We start from the raw sequence: 21,876 nt of genomic DNA, 5'->3' as shown, positions 1-21,876 counted from the left end.
TGGCGCTTTACAAGTGAAAGAGGGTATACGTACAACAATCATTAACAGTACAAAACAGACTGGTATAGGAGGAGAGAGGACCCTGCCCGCGAGGGCTCACAGTCTACAGGGAATGGGTGATGTTACAATAGGTGAGGACAGAGCTGGTTGCGCAGTGGTCTACTGGACTGCGGGTTATTGTAGGTTGTAGGTTTGTTGGAAGAGGTGGGTCTTGAGGTTCCTCTTGAAGCTTTCCACGGTAGGTGTGAGTCTGATGTGCTGAGGTAGAGCGTTCCAGAGTATGGGGGATGCACAGGAGAAATCTTGTACACGATTGTGGGAAGAGGAGATAAGAGAGGAGCCGAGAAGAAGACCTTGTGAGGATCTGAGGTTGCATGCAGGTAGGTACTGGGAGACTAGGTCACAGATCTACGGAGGAGACAGGTTGTGCATGGCTTTGTATGTCATGGTTAATGTATTTAACTGGAGTCATTGGGTGATGGGAAGCCAGTAAAGGGATTGGCAGAGTGGCGAGGTTGGGGAGTAGCGAGGGGAGAGGTGGATTAGGCGGGCCGCAGAGTTTAGGATAGATTGGAGGGGTGCAAGAGTATTGGAAGGGAGTCCAGAGAGCAAGAGGTTGCAGTAGTCAAGGCGGGAGATGATGAGGGCATGCACTAATGTTTTTGCTGATTCTTGGTATCCATGCTTATTACAGCCTAAAAATAGCAGCCACCCAAGATTGTCGCATCCATTAGATACGACAATCCCAGAAGTTTACCCAGCTCTTCCCAATTGCCCTGGGGCAGTGGCAATTGGAGTAATATGGGGTTCATAACAGCCCACAGCTGCCAATCAGCCATAGATTAGTTGTGGGAGACATTTATGAGACCCCCATTAGTAATCTGTAAGTAAAAATAAATAAACACAAACACTGAAAAAAATCCTTTTTTTGAAATAAATTACAAAAAACCCACTCTCTTTCACCACTTTATTAACCCCCAAAAGACCCAGGTCCAATGTAATCCACACAAGGTCCCACAACGATTCCAGCTCTGCTACATCTGAAGTGACAGCGTTCTTTAGGAACTGAACTGACGAAAATCTTGGGTAGCTACAAGTTGCTATTTTAAGGCTGGGGGGTCCAATAAGCATGGGTCTCCGCAGCCTGAGAATGCCAGCCCCAGCTGTTGAGCTTTGTCACGGCTGGGTATCAAAATTAGGGGATACCGCACACTAGTTTTTTAAATTATTTATTTAAATAAATTAAAAAAGCCACATGCAGTTCCTCCTATTTTGATACAAAACTTAGATAAGCACACAGCCTGTTGCCGAGGGGTTTATCTGTGCTGGTAACAATAGACGGGAATCCTACACCAATTGTTTTATTTACTTATTTTATACCACAATAGACAAGCTGACAGGGTCTGTGACTCCAACCAATCACAGACATTGCCTGAAGGCGGAGTCTGACTTCAGCCAATCAGAGACGCCGGTGAGCAGGGAAAGCAGGGCATATGGATGAATAGTGAGCAGCCCTGGAAGTATAGCCGTGGGATCAGTTACAGCTGCAGGGAAACCCGGTAAGTATGTCGAGCTTTAACCCTTTTGCTTCCTTTTTTTTTTTTACAGTGATTTCCCTGGCCAATCACAGCCATGCCAATACTTGACACATCTGTGATGGGGCATGGAGAGAGTTTTCTGAAAATGAACACTTACCGTAGATCGACAACTTTTGACCAAAGTGTTCAGTAAGCCGAGCCCGAACGAACCAGCCAAGAATCTGAAAATGGTGAACGCAAACCAAACAGGTTCGCTCATCACTAATTTTGGGGGCAAAAAAATCAATACGTGTGGTAATAAACGACTGTTGGGGATTGAAAGGGAATAGGTTTGTTCATATTGTACCAACAAAGGAACATGCAATATCACATGACATCACAAATATATTCTTGACCATCAATATACAGTTGTTTTCTTGTACTAACACTGCATAAAGTCACATCAAACTTTCAAAATATCTTTAACTTTTTAAATTAATTTATTAACATGATTACAAAATATATTACAAATATTACTGATCCAATTAATATAAAATGAATAGCGAAATAGCAGAAAAGCTAACTTAGGTAAGTTTTATATACATAAGGGTGTGTTGCGTGGTATTTGCTATAAATAATGTCATTTTTGGCATTATTGGGTCTATTAACAATGGGGAATCCATCTGTTTGTTCTGGCACATTAAAATTATAGACTGAACAAACAAAACAAAGCATGATGTAAAATGGTTGTGACAGTGAATATCTACAAATAAATTAAGACAATGAGAAGCAGCAAGAAGAATCAGTGGGATTTATGTAGAGTAATTTGTGAATCTGCCTAGGATTCCAAGTGTGCCACTACATATAATTGTCCTTTCTTATTTCTACAGCTATGAAAGTTATACTAACCTATTTCATAATTCTAGCAATTCATTGCAAAGGGAACAAAATGGCTGACAGTACCTTCTACATAGGGTTGTCAAAACTGATGTATTGTTCCTTATTTTTTACTATAATTAGTCCAGCTTCATATGACTGTATACAGCCACATTAAGGCTAAACACAGCTAGGGTTAGACTTTTGTGATGATCTAAGTTTGGTCCATAGCATATTTTAGCTCTGCTGATAGTAAACAGAGTGTTTGGTCTCACTAGTTACAGGAGAGATTCCTTCTGAATTGCTAATGCACCACCTCACTATAGAAAAGGCATATAATACGCCTAAATTCTAATTTGCTCTAATTTTACTCATTATCTTACTGCTTTACTTCTTATTTTTTTAATGACAGTGTTACCGTCAAGGGGAATCAGGATAACAGAAGAAGGACCTCAAAACTGACCCTCAAACTAGGGATCCTATTGTAATGCTCATCACTACCATACAGGGTCGTATGGGTGGAAGGTGTGGAGACACGGGGCTCAGTGGGTGCTCTCGTCCACTGAGCCGGCCGCCTTTATAAAGACAGCGTGGCTCAGGGCTCATCCCAACTGAACGCACGACCTCCTTAACCGTGGGCGGAACACTACTCAGACAACACAGGGTGAGGGAATCACAATATTAAGACTTTATTGGATCCCCAAACAATTAACGGAACATAGCACATAACCAGCAAAACACACAAATGTAACAGGCAAAAGAGTCTCACCCTTCCGCTGGCTCACCAGGGATTTAGAGTGTCCATGCCTCAGAGGTTCCAGGGCTATTTACTCCAATCCAGCAGCACCCCGCTTTTGGCGGGCACCCACCGAGAATGGAATAACGCCAGATTTAGGAAGCTGGCTGAGGTCTGCAAAGTCTGTACCAGGTGACTGAATTGTTCCCAACCTGGGTTTCCTTCTTAAGTAGTCTCTGGTTTGAAGTCATGTAGCCAAGTGTTCCTCTAGTCGGAGCCAAAGTCCCTAGATCGAGTCCACAAGGTATCCTGATCCTCTAGCCAGCTCCTAAGAGCTTAGACTGGATCATGCAAAATCCATCAACCACCTGGTGACTCCAAGAACTCACCTTTTTTAGCCATAACCTTCCCTTAGTATATACTGTGCCCTTATCGGATTGGTTGTACAAGGTTGCTTCTCTTATTGGATGAATTTCAAGCTGCATCGATAATGTTCATTTAAATGATGTGGATAGAAAGACTGAGGATTTTTACATAAAGTCTGCAAGTCACAAACTAGACAATGGCTACTAAGGTAATTTACATTAGATTAGCAATACACAACTACATTACAATGAATGCTCAGAGGGTCTATTGTAGAAACAATGGTTTAGCAAACATGAGTTAGCACACAGAAGAACAATATGTCTGGCTAATATAAGAAATTTTAACCCACGACACACATTGAAAAAGTCTGTGTCGTCACAGAAGAGTAGTCAGGAAAGCCGGGGTCAGGTAACAGGAAGTCACGTATAATCATAAGGGGTAAACAGGGGCGTAATCAGGTCACAATCCGAGGGTCAAAATGCCAGGAGATGTAGTAGATAAAGGGAGCAAACAGATGTGGTCAAATAACGGTCTGGGGTCAAAGACAGGAGAACACGACAGGAATAGGGAGCGGGCTGAGAGAAGTCCAATAACTGTCCAGGGTCAGAATACTAACATCCGAATACAAGCAGACACACAAACTATGCCAACACAACAGATCCAGAGAATACAACTGGCAGAGCCTGGGGGATCATGCTCAGTAAAGAAGCCTGAGCAATTACCTGGAAGGTGGAACAGCTGAGTAACCAGCACCTCTCAGAGCCAACCTAGACTCCTGTGTAGTAACCAAGCTGTCAGTTCAGTATATGCTGCAGAGCATCTCCAAGTCTGTGAGATGCTTTGCACAGAGTATCGTTACACCTATGTTGTCCCTTATCCCACAGGTAAGCTTGATAGTAGCTAGGTCTAGGCCGCCAGCACAACCATAACTTTTGTTCAAAGGGAACCTGTCACCATTTTTTTGCCCTATAAGCATCTATGTCATACACACGCGCCGGCATTGAGGTCCTGCGCAGGCACACTACAATACTTTGATCTGCCCTGAGTAGGGCAGATCAAAGTGCGCCTGCGCAGGACCTCAATGCTGGCACATGTGTATGACGTAGATGCATCATGTACCGCGGCTTCAGAATAAGGAAGACCAAGATGGCCGAAAGGGGAGGCACCGGTCCCGGAGAACGGCGCCACCCATCCGACTCTTGTGCACCGGAGCGACCTTCTAGGTGAGTATTATAAAGTGTTTTTATGTTATACCCAGCGGCCTGGGCTCTTATATACAGCATGTTAGAATGCTGTATATAAGAGCCCAGTGGTGGTGGCTGCAGCTTATAGGGCAAAAAAACTGGTGACAGGTTCCCTTTAAGCCCTGATCTTGCATCCCCTCTGCCCCAACCCCAGGAGAGGCCCAGGACCATCGAAGCAAACCCCACTAATACAGACAGGGAAAGAACAAAAACGTATGCACACTGCAATCAGACATGAGGGAGATACAATATAAACCCAGGAGAAAATAAAACACAGGAGCAATGCTGAGCTATATTCGGCAACAAGCAACCAAAACTTATAAAGAGTGAAAACAGCTGTGAATTATCATTAGCAGCCTGAACTCCTAACAACAGTTCACAAGCCAGCAGGAATTAACTCCTGCTGGACTGGAGAGCCGTGAAGCACAACATAGCTGACACCCAAGTCAGGCTGTACAACTAAAAGACCTTAAGATGCTTGTCAGACTCTGTGGTGTGAACAGAGTCCAACACCACCATGAGCCTCAGCAAGTGCAAAGCCAAGCACAGCATGGCAGTTACTTTAAAGGGGTTTTAGCATACATTTAGTTGTGACTCTATTTGACTGAAGATTCATGAATATTGACTATGCAACAAGCACATTGTCAGGATTCCTCTCTCTTTTCAGATTGAGCAGGCATACACATGACCACTAATATTCTTTTTGTGCTCATGTGCCAATGGTCTATTGAGTGAAGCAGATGTAAATCACATGCTTGCTTTCACATATCCGACTGGTCAAGCTGGTAATAGAACTAAATCCTGACAGTGTGCCTATAGCACACTGTCAAGATTTGGCAATCGGTAGTCACATAGAGTGACTGCAGAATTGGTGATGATCCTAGAAGACCCTTTAAGCCATAAAAGCTCAATTGTGAATGAGAGCTAAACACAATCATTTAATGAAAGATACAAATATATTTTTGTGCTTTTGACTTTTCTTTTCTAGTAAAGAGGAGTGTATTAGCAGTAGGCAGCCTGCCCTGGAGTCTATTGACTGAGATCTGATACCATGTGTGACATTGGAAGCATTAGAGTTTGCAGAAAATTTCACTTATTATTCACCTGCTCAGCTGTTGCATCTTTCAACATGGCAGGGACCTGTATCATTACCTGGAACCATGTGCATCAAGCATAGCAAATAGGATTGAGTCCTGATGTTTTAGAAATCTTTATTTCTTTGTTTACTTGAAATGTTATGGGTTTCACAGTATCTAGAGCATAGCCAGCACTGCTGTGTGACAATGTGCAGGCACATTCACACCGGTATCTATTGAACCTGTAGGTATTTATGTAAGGTATTGTGGATGGCTAATGCATTTTTATATCACTTATATAAAAACAGACAGGATGGTAACATAAATGTGGCATAATCAATAAATAAATACAATAAATAAATTTTAAGGCTGGGAATATGCAAAATAAACATTAATGATGAGCGAGTTTCGAAATACTCAGATTCGCGATACTTGTAACGAGTACTATCTAATACTCGCGCATCCATTCCGAATAGTGTATGCAATGCAAGTCAATGGGGAATACTCGCAATGTAACGAGTAACCCGAATGCCGTACTATTCGCTACTCCCACGAATACTGCGACATTCGGGTTACTCGTTATATTGCGAGTTTTTCCCCATTGACTTGCATTACACACACTATTCGGAATGCATACACGAGTATTAGACAGTACTCGTAATGAGTATCGCGTATTTTGAAACTCGCTCATCATTAACTATAAGCAAACAATTAATTAATCAATCTGTGTTCTCACAATTTACACAGTTGACCAAACAGTAGAATACATTACTGTATAATATACAGTACAACCTCAAAAAAGATTCACCTGTCAGTGCTCAGACTATACTCTGCACACTGCACCAAATTGGTCTGCATGGCGGTCATTCCACAATGAAGCGTCTTCTAAAAATGATACACAAGAAAGCTCAAATTGGTCTGCATGGATGTCATCCCAGAATGAAGGCTCTTCTAAAGATGATGCACAAAGCCCATAAACAGTTTGCTGAAGAAAAGCAAGTAAAGGAAATTGATTATGGGAACCATTTCCTATGGTCTGATGAGACCAAAATAAATTGATTTAGATGGTGTCAAGCATGTGTGGCGGCAACCAGGTGAGGATTACAAAGGTGTGTCTTGCTTACAGTCAGGAATGGTGATGGGAGTGTCATGGTGTGGGGCTGCATGAGTGCTGCTGCCTGTGGGGAGCTACAGTTTATTGAGGGAATCATAAATGTCAAAATGTACTGTGACATACTAAAGCAGAGCATGATCCCCTTCCTTCAGAAACTGGTCCACAAGGCAGAATTCCAACATAATGACCCCAAACACACTTCCAAGAACACCACTGCCTTGCTAAAGAAACTGAGTGTAAAGGTGGTGGACTGGCCAAGCATATCTCCAGATCTAAACCCTATTGAGCATCTGTGGGGCATCCTCAAACAGAAGGTGAAGGAATGCAAGGTCTCTAATATCTACCAGCTCCGTGATGTCGCCATGGAGGAGTGGAAGAGGATTCCAGTGGCTCCTGTGAAGCTCTAGCGAGCTCTGTGCCCAAGAGAGTTAAGGTTGTACTTAAAAATAATGGTGGCAACACAAAATATTCACACTTTGGGCATAATTTGGCTATTTTTACATAGAGGTCTACTCACTTTTCTTGCCAATGGTTTAGACATTAATGGCTGTGTGAGTTATTTAGAGGGCACCAAATTTAAACTGTTAAACAAGCTGTACACTGACTTCTTTATATTGTAACAAAGTGTCATATCTTCAGTGTGTTATTCCATTTAAACTCAAACAGGAAAAGGGAGAAAAGAAGTTAAAACAACTGAAGGTGCACCTACTCTCTACTGTTTGCTGTACAGAATAGAAGACATTTCCTGCACAACTAGAAGGCCACGGCTCATACCTGGCTCCCCAAAAGGCTGTTGAACCATTTCTCATTCCTTGAAAGGAACCAGCAGGGAGGTGGCTACACAGAATTAACCAGGATAAGGAAAGAGTGCAGTGGTAGACAAAAAACAAATGTGAGTGAACAAAAAACATGAGCACAAGTGGACAAAGGAGAAATAATATGTAACAAGGGAAACCTATTACCAATCTAATATAAAACTAAAAGAAGGTGTAGGAAAGACAAATATGGACACACAGGGAAAATACCAACCCGTCTCAGTCAGATAGGCAGAATCCCTAGCAGCAAGACTGGATCTCTTTGATAGCAATCAACACAGAAATGAATATAGCGAGCATATAATGGCTGGAATAGAGAAGTATAAATAACCCCACCCAGAAGAACAGAGACAAGAAACAAGTGAGAACACTCGTAACCACAAACCAAAGAAATAAAAGCAAATGTAAAAGTAATAGATCTTCAGCACTTGGACAGGGACAGACCAAACAATTGCTCAACAGAGAATGAAACCAGACTCTGGAGCAGAAGGTTAAGCCTGCTTTACACGCTGCAATATATCTTACAATGTGTCGGCGGGGTCACGTCGTAAGTGACGCACATCCGGCATTGTAAGTACATTGCAGTGTGTGACAGGTACGTGCGATTGCGATTGAACGTTAAAACGTTTATCGCATACACATTGTACCTGTCTCTAGAATTGCACGTCAGATTGTTCATCGTACCCGGGGTAGCACACATTGCAGTGTGTAACACCCCGGGAACGATGAACAGATCTTACCAGCGTCCTGCAGCTCCCGGCCCACAATGTGGAAGGAAGGAGGTGGGCGGGATGTTTACGCTTCTATTGGCCGGCTGCCACGTGACGTCGATGTGACGCCGAACGTCCCTCCCACTCCAGGAAGTGGACGTTCACCGCCCACATCGAGGTTGCATGGACGGGTAAGTACATGTGATGGGGGGTTACTCGTATGTGCGGCACGTTCAACAAATTGAACATGCCACACATACGATGGGGGCGTTGAAAATCGCATACGAAATCGTATGCGAAATTGCAACGTGTAAAGCAGGCTTTACCAGATCAAATTGTGCGGCTTGGCACAGGTGTTGTCCCAAGAAAAGATATAATAAAATATTTGCAATGTACACTCTATATGAATACCCATAGCTCTATGAAGGGAGTTGCCTAACATCTACAACTGTTTACTAAATGTTGAGCTTAATATAATTTGTGTCTTTTTTTAGGGCCAAACTAGGTTACCTAATTAGTATCCCTCCTTGATCAGCTATTTTTTGGGGGTTTGGAGGTCACAGACAAGTCCTTATTTACCATGAAGTGATACCCTACTTTATATTGCACCCTAAAAGGGCATATCTACAGTATAGTTACTGCTTAAACAGACAACCCAATTAAAGACATAGTCAAAAAGGTGCAGACAATTCATGGGACATTAATGAAACACAGCTAGTTATTATATCCATGGTTTCAATTGCTTGGATACCCTCTCCTGCTCTACGTGGCATCTTCTTTCAATAGCCAGTGTGTATTACTGCCTTTAATTTAGAAGACTTGCCTCTGATGTCTCATAATTCATAGGACTGTGTATACATCCTTCTTTATGAACCCTAATGGTTGCTGGAGAATTAGATTCTATCCTGACTTCAGCACTCTGAGCTACTCTATGTCAGACTGTCTTGGTTTGCTACTCCATTTCCAAACAATTGCCTGAGACCCTGACCTTGGTTTTGTTTGACAAATCTCTAGGATTTTGATTTAGCGCAGCTTTTTTACATTTTAGGGGAGCAGTAAGAGGACTACAACCTGCTGGTGCCAAATCCATCCTTTAGTGGTCTTTGGTTAAGACCTTGACATGGTCAGGGCTAGCCCTAAGTGAGAAAAAAAGAATCCCATTATTTTCCAATGTTCTGTTAGGAAATTCTGGACCCTTGCTTATTTACTTGTGCAACAAGCAGCTACCAGTAGATTGCTCTGTCTCTTAATGTCTCTTAAAAGGACAGTCACAAATTCAATGGACACCATGTAATTTATAATTATGCCACTGGTAGTGCTGCACAGGGAATTAAACACTTACTACCATGTTCCTCAATAGATTACAGTGAATTTCTGAGGTCTCTCAGACAGACATTTTATAATCAACTGATTTTTTATTAAAAAAAAAAATGTTATGTAACCTGTTACACAGGGCTTGGCACATAACTCACTGGGTGTCATGGCGGCATCAGACGCTGTTCACTTGACAGATGCTAACACTCCTCACTGTGGTGTCTCTGGTGCTTCTGAGTTACACAGTCAGGCTCGGAAGTCGACCAGCTGTGTATTTACTTGTGATCAGGCTAGCAGGAGCTAATTCCTACTGGCCTGCTGCTTACCTCTAGAATCACATGTCGTGGGAAGACATATCAAAGCTACTCCCTTCCTTTTTAAGATGGAGGAATCTGTCTTCATATGATGTTGATAATAGCTTTATCTACAACGATCCATGTGCTCTTGTATCCTTGTATCAAGTCCTGCGGGTGATTGTAGTGCTTTGTGTATGAGTTGTTCTGGAGTTCTCTTGTTGTTTCCTCTCTGTTCTTCTTTTCCTCCTTATCACTTGTGGTCTAACACCTCTGTGTGAGCGTGCTGAGTGAACAAGTTTTGGTTTCCCCATATCTGTGGGTTCTACCACTCCTCTCCTGGCCCTCTCCTGAGGTGGAGAAGAGGAGGTATTAGATAAAGGCTGTGAAGGAACAGGGCTCGGAAGGTGGCCCAGACATCCTTACTATCAGACGGACCTCTGGGATCAGGGACAGCTAGGGCCCCCCTAAGCTGAGGATCAATTTAGGAGCCCCGGTCTCCTGTTATCCCATCACAGCCTGTGACAATATCACTTAGTATTCATGTGGAATGTTTTGTTTACTTCTAGAAAATATAAGCAATCACAAAAACAAATAAAAAAAAGTAGAACACTATTAAGAATTAGTTTAGGCAAGGTTCAGGAGAAACTAAACTTGATTATGAAGGCAGAGATGATGTTACAGTTAAATATATTAAATGTATATCTTCCTTTATCCTGTACATCGAAAAGTACCATAATCACTCAGTTCATGTTCTAATCTAAAGTAGTAAACATAAGGTAATAATATATTTACATTAGTTCTGTAATCCATTTTAACATAAAGCATACTAAAGTGAATTTTACAATTTCTGAGTGCACAGGAAAGAACAGCAAGAATATCTGACCTATGTGTATCATGTAGAAATTAGCTTCATTTGTTCATTTGTTTTAATATATAAATGCTTCTTTCAAGTGCATCATCTCCTTCATAATATCGAAGATACTTTGTGCTATTAATATCTGTAGACTTAATCAAGCTAAATTGTTCTCTGAAACAATAAGTCTACTTTCGGCATTAAATGCCTGCTGGCTTTCCATTCCCACAGTAAAGACCACTGGTATTAATGGTGAGGCCGCTTAAGAAACTCCTAGTCGCTTAATGCCCTGGGAAAATATGTAAAGTATGTGCAAAAAAATGGAAAAGCTGACTGACATTTTCCGTTATCTAAAATAGAGTCTTGTATGTGTGCCAATCTCTATATAAAGCTCCATTATCATTGTTATTTTTGTAGCCCATTAGGGTTCTTACCCAGAAAATCCTAATATGCTTTGCGCAACATTATTTAATATGCCACCCTACAGTATAGCATCAGATTTTACATCACCAGTTTGTCAATGTAACCGAAAGGTAAAAACCTGGTAAAGTTGCCTGTAGCGTGAGATTTGTACTGTATATTTAATTTAGCATTCACCTTCTTGAGCATTATTTATAAAAACTGAATTAAGTCTAGAAAGAAAACACTACTGTCTTTTTCTTATGGAAATCAGAAATAAAAATACTTCTTCTCCTCTATATGCAGTATCATGGATACATATTCCCTATATTCTGAATAATAATCCCACAACCCTCTACATACAGTATGTTTGCCCCACAGGCCCCTATATAAAGTATGATGGCTCCACAGCTCTTATACATACAGTATGAGGGATCTACTGCAAACAATATAATGATCTCATAGGTCACATAATACAATATTATGGCCTCACAGGTCACTTATATAGTTTAATGGCTCCAAAGTTCTCCTACATACACTATAAAGGCTTTCATAGCTTCATTACATAGAGTATAATGACCCCACAGCGAATAGAATGATGGCCCCATAGCTTATAAAAAACAGTATAACAGCCCCACAGATCGCTACATACAGGATGATGGCCCCGCAATTCCGTTATATGCAGAATAATGGCCCAACAGCTACCCTAGATACAGTATGATAGCCCCACTGCTCCCCTACATACTGTATAATATGATGGCTACACAACTCCCCTGCATAAATACAGAATGATGGCCCTACAGCAACCTACATACAATTAGATGTCCTCCATATACAGTATAATGGCCCATCAGCTCCCATATATACAGTAGTGCATTGACCACTTCACATAACCTTCTGTCACTTGTTACTTGCGTTTTAAATATACTCACTAATCTTCAATTTCTGATCATAGACTCTGCTTTTCTCTTTTTTTCTGTTTGTTCTTTTCTTTCTGCATTTTTTACTGGGCAATACTGCTGGCCAACAATCTCTCTGTCACTATGCATACTCCACTCTGCTATCTTTGGCTGGCGGTGAGCATGATGTGTTTGCAAATACACCGTCTCAATGACAGCAATCTCCCTCTTCTGCTCCCAGCGTACTCTATGTCACCATTATGTCATGTATACATTCCCAGCTCTACATCATTATTGATCCCTATGTTTTGTACTTTAGCCCCACAGCCCTTATATGCAGTATGATGGCCCCCAAAGCTCTCCTCATACAGTATCATGTCCGCAGAGCTCCCTATGTACATAATTATGGCTCCAAAGCTCCCTATACACAGTATGATGGCCCACAGCTCCATACATATAGTATGATGCCAGCACAGCGCCTATATACAGTATGATGGTCCAACAGCCCCCCATATGTAGCATGAGGGTCCTACATGCTGGCCCCATGGCTACCCTACATACAGTATGTTGACCCCACAGCTCCCCTTAATAAAGTACAATGGTTCCATGGCTCCCCTACAACAAAATTATGGCCCCATAGCTTCCCTACATATAGAATGATGGCAATATATCCCCGTTTATGCAGAATGATGGACCAACAAATCCTTTATACACCGTATAATGGCCCAGAATCTCTCATACATACAAAGTGATGGCCCTACATACTCCCTAAATTCATTTTGATGGCTCCACAGCTTCCATACACAATATGATAGCCCCACAGTTCCCCTACATACAGTTAGATGGCCCAATAGCTCCCTTCCATACAGAATTATGGTCCCATGGACCCTTATGCGCAATATAATGCTCAACAGCCCCTCTGCATACAGAATGAAGGCACAACTGCTCCCTATCTACAGTATGATAGCCCCCCTACATACAAAATAATGTCCCCACTGCTTTCCAAGAATTATGTGTCCACAGCTCCTTATATAACCAATGATGGCTCCCAACAGTTTCTGGATATATCTATGGTGGCAAACTTCTTCATTTACAGGCATCAACATAGAGACTCCCTTTCTTGTGTGATCTTTCAAAGTATGCTGTCTACTATGAGGACTGGTTTCCTTCACTTACCATAGGACTGCAGTACATGCTGGAGCATAGCGCTTTGCTCCTCTGTGGTTCTATTATAGTCCAGACCATATTTAGTGAATATTACTCACTACTTACTTGGTTACTTATGACACAGACACTTTAGGCCACTTTACATGCAACAACATCACTAACGAGATGTCGTTGGGGGTCACGGAATTTGTGATGCACATCCGGCCTCATTGCGTGTGAAACGCAGGAACAACCGTTAACGATCAAAAATACTCACCATATTGTTGATCGTTGACACGTTGTTCTAATCTCAAATATCGTTGCTGCCGCAGGTACGATGTTGTTCGCCGTTCCTGCGGCAGCACACATTGCTACGTGTGACACCGCAGGAACAAGGAACACCGCACCTGCAGCCGCCGGCAATGGGGAAGGAAGGAGGTGGACTGGATATTCCGGCCGCTCATCTCCGCCCCTCCACTTCTATTGGGCGACCGTTTAGTGGCGCCGCTGTGACGCCGCATGAACCGCCCCCTTAGAAAGGAGGTGGTTCGCCAGCCACAGCAACGTCTCTAGGCAGGTAAGTACGTGTGACAGGTGTTAGCGATGTTGTGCGCCACGGGCAGCGATTTGCCTGTGACGCAAAACCGACGGGGGCGGGTGCTTTCACCAGCGACATTGCTAGCGATGTCGCTGTGTGTAAAGTGCCCTTTTCTCTTAAGCTGCAAAGTTCTCCTTCCTTCTGCCATTCTGTCTGATTAGGTGTGTCTGCTTTATATTGGTGAGAAACAAGACTTTTATTTATGGACTTTGTCTAGTAACTGGCTACACACCTTAACGCCAACCCAGGCGTTTCTCCGATTGGTCGCACAAGAATCAGCTAGTTTCACAGAAACACAATGCAAGTATGCAACCATCATTTCTCATACTTCCAGGCTATCAAAAGCATTCTGTCAGGCATAATTGATCTCTGAAGTTCATCTGATTCCAGCAGTCATGCACTGTAGATGTACATGCTACAGGGAAATAGTATGTAACTGTAATAAATATTGCAATGATGAACACTATCATATAACTTAAAACTGGCAGCACAATATTGGTAGCAATTATATGGAGTATGTATAGTGCCCCACAGGGCAAGTGTGTTAATCTACTCGTCACCAGGCCGGGGGTGTAGATCCTCTGCATTGTCACGAGGTGGCCTGGCCCAGTTCTGTTACCCCGAGGCATACAGGAAGGAGGATTGGATTGTGGTAGGGAGGATGACGGTGGTGGTTGGAGGTTAGGAAAGTCTTTTTAAGGATAATGACGCCACCTGTGGTATGCACCCAGGGATGGGCTGCTGCTGCAGGGTCTCTCACTGGGGCAGATGTCGGGTGCAGCCAGGATTGTATGGCTCTTCAGAGGCGGAGTGGACCCGGGAGGATGGTGGGGGTGGTAGTAGTCCCCGTTGGCGCCGCAGCGCTGGGCGACTGCGCCGGTAATGGAGAGGCAGAGACAGGTGCTGCGGTTCCAGGTCTTTTACTCACAGGTAGTTCAGGCACTGCCCCAGAGTACCGATCTCTGCCACGATGGGCTCCAGCCTTTCCCGGATCCGTGAAAGGTCAAGTCCGGTGTGTGTGTCAGTCTGTGAGCCCCTTAGTCCTTTGATGCGCTAAGTATCGGACCCCCGTGGTCCCAGTGTCAGTAAAGTGTCCCGTTCTGTATGCTGATAGCGTGGTTCCATTATGGGGCCAGTCCTCAACCCCGGCTCCTATACGCTATTTGGCTGCAGACTCAGTGGGATGGGTCTGGTGATTGTTCTAGCCATTTCCCGTGACCCTTGCAGACTTGGTAGATAACATAAAGTATATCTGCCCTAGGATTCTGTATCCCGACAGCGCTAGTCCTGTGGAAGCAGCCGCTTGCTTCTCCCTAGCGACCATGTTGAATGCCCTGGGTGACAGAGCTGCTCACAGCATGTCTGCTCTGCTCTGTGTCTGAAGCTGTTCTCCCTTTGTGGTAGTTGTGTTGTGTGTCCAGAGCTGTTGCCCCCAGCTGCTGCCACCGGCTGATTCACTACTCTCACTAGGTCAACCTGCTCTTCCCACTGTGTGCTCCTGATTCCCCCTGGTGGTTGCTTCTCTCTTACTCTGAGTCCCCAGTTCCAGTGGATCAGGGAGCCCCTGGTGCAGTGGCATCCTGTAAACCAACTGCTGTAGTGACCCCCTACTGTGATCCGACCCTGGCCCAGTCCCCATTGGGGAGAGCAACCCACTGACTGTATGTTTGTGTATGTGGAAACCGGCATTGACCTTCCCTAGACCCGGAATAAGTACTACACACTAATGGGGGTGCAGTACCCTGTGGCACCTGAAGCCTCAGGGGCACCACATATGGAAATACACAACATAAAATCAGCATAAACAAGCATAGTACTAAAGGAAGCAGAATTTGAGGGAAAGTGTTTCCAGCAACCAGGTCCAAAGTAGAATTGTTAAAATTTACAAAATTTTTATTTCATGATCATTAAAAAAGTTCCATCATGACATCATGGTGAATTAACTGGAAATACGCGTTTCGAACATGTTGTTCTTAGTCTGACTCTTGTAAATATGGACTGACAGATCTGTGGCTCCAAACACTACAATGACTTTCTTGTCAGACATGGCCACTGCTGAAGACTGGAGGGTTCCTGCAGGTATACAGATTCCTGCAGGTATACTGTATACCTGCAGGAACCCTCCAGTCTACAGCAGTGGCCATGTCTGACAAGAAAGTCATTGTAGTGTTTGGAGCCACAGATCTGTCGGTCCATATTTACTAGAAACAGACTAAGAACAACATGTTCGAAACGCGTGCTCCCAGTTAATTCACCATGATGTCATGATGGAACTTTTTTCATGATCTTAAATAAAAAGTTTGTATTTTTTAACAATTCTACTTTGGACCTGGTTGCTGGAAACACTTTTCCTCAAATGTTGTTGTTCAGGTTTGCCGACCTATACCTTCATGCACGGTCGAGCCAGTGGTCTCAGGAGCAGGTGAGCGGGGTTACCCCCCTTTTTCTACTTCTCATTTACTAAAGGAACCAGTATTGTTATCATGCATGCTACAATCAAACAGTTGTGTGTATGGTCTAGTGTAATTCTAGTAGTGGCCTATCACAGTCACCCAAAGCTATGTTATACAAGAGATTCTGCAATGTTAAACTAATTCTATTTTATTATTGACTTTATTCTAGGTATTGCTGTGCCTATGCATGCTGTTGCATCAGCTGGAAATGAGACTGAATGGAGAAACATGAAAAAGGCAGGTCCTATATTTATGCCTCCAACGTCTGTGGCTGAAGTTCCCATAAACCAACCATATTTTCCTCCAATGCCAGCTTTCTGCATGCCCAATGCAATGAACTATGATCAGATGGAGGTAATGTTGTAAAACTCACTAAAGCCTTTGTACTTCTATACGTTATATATCTTAAAGGGGTTGCCCACTACTTGGAGAAGCCCTTCTTATGTCTGTTCCCGTTAAAATAAAAATGTTTATTCTCACCCGCGGTGTCGGCACTCACTTTTCCGGGGCTCCCGTGAGGTTGTTATGCCATGTGAGCCCCGTGCCAATCACTGACGGTTACACTCTCCACACCTTCAGACATTTGTCTTGATGTTCAATTCATCATGAAACCAGGGAGAGTGATTGGGAACAGGGCAATTTTGTGACATAATAACCTCACATGAGCCCCGGGAGAGCAAGTGCCATCACCGCTGGAATCCAGCATGGGAGCTGGAGCTCCAGCATGGGAGGTGAGTACACAATTTTTTATTTTAATGGGAACAAACATTGTGAATGACAAGGGATTGCCAAGGTAGTAGACAAATCGTTAAATACACAAGGTTCTATAAAAGATAAGCTCTTATACAGATGTTTCTGAACCCTTGTTCACCTTATTGCTCATATAAATAACAGGATCTGGAAAGCTATGATGATATTTTGACATAGAGCTAATGTTTCTTTACCATGCAAAAATGTTTTATACATTGTCTATACAGTGACAATTAACAATGCTCAATAAATGCAAAGCAGCCCTCAAAGAAGTTCCATATACTCAACTACATGGTGGATTATAGTAGCTATACCTACTATCTGCCTCTTTCCTATCTCACAACAGGGATCACTCACTCTTCCTCATTTGTTGGTAGCCTAAACTTGCAATGTCTAGTATAATCACCAATTGGTGGGACTAGCGTTACTAAAATGAATAACCAATTCCTTAAATGCACTTCTTCTTATGCAGATATTCAGAGGGAAAGTGCACTTGCAAGCTATGAAGGGGAAAAGTTTGACCTTTTACATCCCCTTGTATTTGCCCTTACTAAGGGAAGTTATTCAAATTATTTCTCCAGTAAAGGAGACAAACTCTAGCACCACCTATTGGAAGTAGCGATCCTAAAAGTCACAAGTGGATTTTTAACAATCCTTTGCAATATGACTCAGGATATATAAGCCAGATCAGAATCCCAATTTGCAGACACGGTGTTTCGGGGTGCTTGCCCCTCGTCAGTGCAAAGTATGGGGGTGTCTGATCTGGCTCATGAGAAAGCTATGTGGGGACCACATGGGAACACTATTTTCCTTAAGGAGACTATGCAAGCCAGTCTGGCTGTCAAGTAAGGGGACTTATAGCTGCCACGCCCCTCTAAGAAATATTCAAATTGTTTTTCCAGTAAAGGAGATTTGTCAATTTGTCACGAACAGCAGGGGAAGTCACTCAGAAATCCGCAGCTGTTCACTGATTTGTTACACACGACTACTCTCTAGCGCCCCCCTTGTCTGCAGGCCACTTTTGGTATTGCAGGACAATGTATAAGATGAGGCTGCTGAGCTGATAATGCCAAATATTGGAGGTCTCACAGCAAGGGTAAATGTATATATCACCGATTCCCGCTAATGGAATATATATATACCTCGGTACCCTTAATGATAGCACTCCAATAATTCTATGCAATACAATTACGCTGCCACCACCGGACGTTTCACAGGCAGTCCGGGTACCTGTTACAGATAGCATAAGGCCCTTCGGGTTTATGGATTCGTATATAAAGCATAAGGAAAGAAACTCTTAAATTTTTATATATTTAATCCGAAAATAGGCAGTGTTTAAAGAATATACAAGAATTTACAAAAGGGAACAATACACATTACGGCATAGACATAGATATGCCTTTTACATTAAAGTAAAAGGTATAAATGTGAAACTTACTAAAGTGACGTCCAAGCTTAGAGAGGGAGGGGCTCCAAGAGAAGAAGATGTTATAATCGGCCAGCATCACCCTTCATGATGCCCTTCACGTACTGACTGACTAAGGGAAGTTATCAAGTTATCTGTGATCTCTTTGAACACCTTGCATTTTTAAGGGTGCCTGCCACTAGAATAGCCGGGAACCATAGATGGAAACATGACTTGTCTGGGATGCCGCCTCGGCTGACTTCTCCACACACCATTCTAGCTGACAGTATGTAAGATCTATATGGGATCTGACAATTTTTGCGCACCTATAGACTTGTATAGGCGAGTCTCATTGGACATTGAAGAGAACAATGCATGCTATCACACGGACACTCTATAAAAATCAACTGCCATCTGAATAGCCTTATAAATAGCCTTACATTGGTCAGTGTAGTGACTTACTTTAATAGCAAACGTTCATATAACATTAGTCTGTACGAGCCTATAAGGCCAGCCACATACAGCTTCATTCCACTGTCCAGTCCTTGAAGTAGAAAATAACAAGCACCTTCAATGATTAAAACTTCGAAGCATTTTTAACATTTTCATTAGAGTGCACAAATTGATTACCTCCTGAATAAAAAAACCACAGGGTTTATTTAAAGGGGTCTTTAACGGCTATGATATTGATGATGACTAGGGATGATGAATAAATTCTGGCCGATGACAGGTTCATGCAGATGGTTTTGAATACCCTAGTAAATCGATGGCCAGACCATATATAACAAGCTTTTCTCCCCCATTCACCTTTTGTGTCTCCCCTATTTCCTCATAGACTGTAAGCTTACGAGCAGGGCCCTCACTCCTCCTGGTATCTTAATTTTTTTATTTTTTTTGTATTGTCTCAAATTGTCTGTACATGTCCCCTCTGAATTGTAAAGTGCTGCGGAATATGTTGGTGCTATAGAAATAAAACTTTATTATATTATTATTATTATAGATGATCGAATACCTCAAATATTCGGCTTTGGGAATATTTGCCGAATAGGTCGCCGCTATTCGACTATTCGCGAATATTTAATGCGCAATGTGAGTCTATGGGAAACCCGAATAACAACTATTCGGAACTATCCAGGCTTCCCATAGACTTACATTGCGCATCGAATATTGGCATAGCGGCGACCTATTCGTCGGATATTCGCGAAGCCGAATATTTGAGGTATTCGATCATCCCTAATGATGACCAATCATATGTGCTGTTCATTTTTGAGATTCTTGATTGTGAATGAATAAATTAATAAATAAATATTTTTTATTCAATTTAATAGACTAATCTACTATTATTCATATGGCCAGGTACTTTTTCACATTGGACTAGTGAATGTTCTTTTATTTTTATAGAAAAAAAAAGAAGTGCCTCAAGTTCTCTCTGTATTATTGTATTACATACATTTCAAGATCTAAAACAAAAGAATTTGTCAAATTTGTAAAAGTAGAATAAAGCAAGCATTTTAAAATATATTTTATCTGTGTTACATAAATATAGTATGCTTTGGCATACAATATAAGCAATGCTTTATGCTAAAAACAGAAAAATATATTCTCTAGTTTTCATCACCCATTTTTATCTTCATTTTTAATATATTTATTTATATTCTCTTGCACTTTACGATCTCGGTACATTTTGTTTAAATGGCATGAAAATTGAAAGTCATCCACACTAATTTATCACATTAGGGTTCACTCACATCTATTTGTGAAATATGGCTCTGTTGTGGCTTCTGAATCATCTTGGAGTGAGATGTGAGTGACATGCGACTGTCATTCCTTTTGCCATACAAGTGCTATGCAAATGTGTTTTTCTTCCTCACCTATCCTCTGTGTGATGTCCATGTGACATCTGGGTGTCATCTGTGTGACGTCCGTTTTTAACATGTACTTTTACATATTGTCAGAAGCTAGGAAGATGGATGGATGGATTGATACATGATAGATAGATAGAGGTGAAACACATATATTTTCCCTCCCCCCTGCATACTATATGTTTGCAACATTTAGTGCCTTTTATGTCGCACTAGAGGGTGTTTAGCCTTGTCTTTAGCCCCAAAATCAAAAAGTAAAAAAAACAACGTGGGGTCCCCCGTATTTTTGGTAGCCAGTAAAGGTAAAGCAGACAGCTGCAGCCTATAGACCGCAGCTGGCAGCTTTTACTTGGCTGGTAATCCAAAACAGAGGTCCCTCCATGCTGATGTTTTAAATTAAATAAATAAAACAAGTGACATCCCCCCCAGATGTGATCTCAGTCAAGGTGAAGCAGACTATTGACACCAGCCCTAATTCACCAATTTATTAGAAAAAAGAAATTATTTCAGGTCCACCGTAATACATATGGCGGTCCCACAACATTTCTCTGGCAAGCCTTAGAGACATAAAAAGAGAGAATTATTATAAAAAAAAAAGACAAGAGACACCCTCATTCACCAATTTTTGTTACCATTCAATGTTTTCCATTGTCTGGAACAGCAGCTGCTGCCAGCTCTCACACTGTGCTGTGTGAGAACCACAGTAGTGACAAGCAGTGACGATATGCAGTGTTTGACCTACCACTTGCAGTGATGAGCAGTAACATCATGAATTCACCGCAGTTCACTGCCCGTGGCTATTTTTACACAAAGTAGCGCAAGAGCCACGGGCAGTGATGAGTGGTGATATTATGAGTCTACCGCAGGTCAGTGCCCTTGGCGGTTCTCACACAAAGTAGCGCAAGAGTCGCAGGCACTGAACTTGCACCCATTAACCCAGTAACTTGTATTAGCAAGGCATGCAGTCACTTGTGGCATGCTGCAATTTGCCTCGAATGCTGAATTTTGCAGAGGGAAAATTATTTAACATTAATGCGAGAGCAATGCAATTTTTTATATAACATTGCACTAGCAGATTCTTTAAGCAGATGTGACTAAACCCTCATTGTGTGCTGCAGTCAACAGCACAAAGTAAAAATTAAGTGTTAAGTAAGCAATAAAATAGTACAAGGGAAAAAAGTCGCACTTTGAGTCAAATTCACATATCTGTGAGCATGGTCACTGCATATTGACTTACCACGGGTCTTCGGACCCAAACTTGATAGCCTCATATGTAGTATGAAGTTGTCGAGTTTAATTCATGAGACTGTGGCTGGTTTTTACGTTGCTGCTCATACATGGCCAACGGAACACGGATGGTGTGTTTTCACCTCGATCCAGAATAGCAGGGAGGGACGATCTTTAGACTTGTTTCTCAATTTTATTGTATTATTAGAGAAACACTTGA

The 21,876-nt window shown here is 42.3% G+C and overlaps 1 protein-coding gene across 1 annotated transcript in view; it reads left to right on the top strand.

Annotated features, from left to right (window-relative positions):
• C2H1orf94 (chromosome 2 C1orf94 homolog) overlaps positions 1 to 21,876 on the top strand; it is a 387,246-nt gene that overhangs the window by 136,049 nt on the left and 229,321 nt on the right. The window contains exon 3 of the mRNA XM_075334127.1: positions 16,582 to 16,766. Within this exon, the coding sequence (XP_075190242.1) occupies positions 16,582 to 16,766 (185 nt within the window). The remainder of the gene's footprint in view (positions 1 to 16,581; positions 16,767 to 21,876) is intronic.

The sequence above is a fragment of the Anomaloglossus baeobatrachus genome, chromosome 2 (assembly GCF_048569485.1).
Source record: "Anomaloglossus baeobatrachus isolate aAnoBae1 chromosome 2, aAnoBae1.hap1, whole genome shotgun sequence".
NCBI lineage: Eukaryota > Metazoa > Chordata > Amphibia > Anura > Aromobatidae > Anomaloglossus > Anomaloglossus baeobatrachus.
This window is presented reverse-complemented; position numbering and strand designations above follow the sequence as displayed.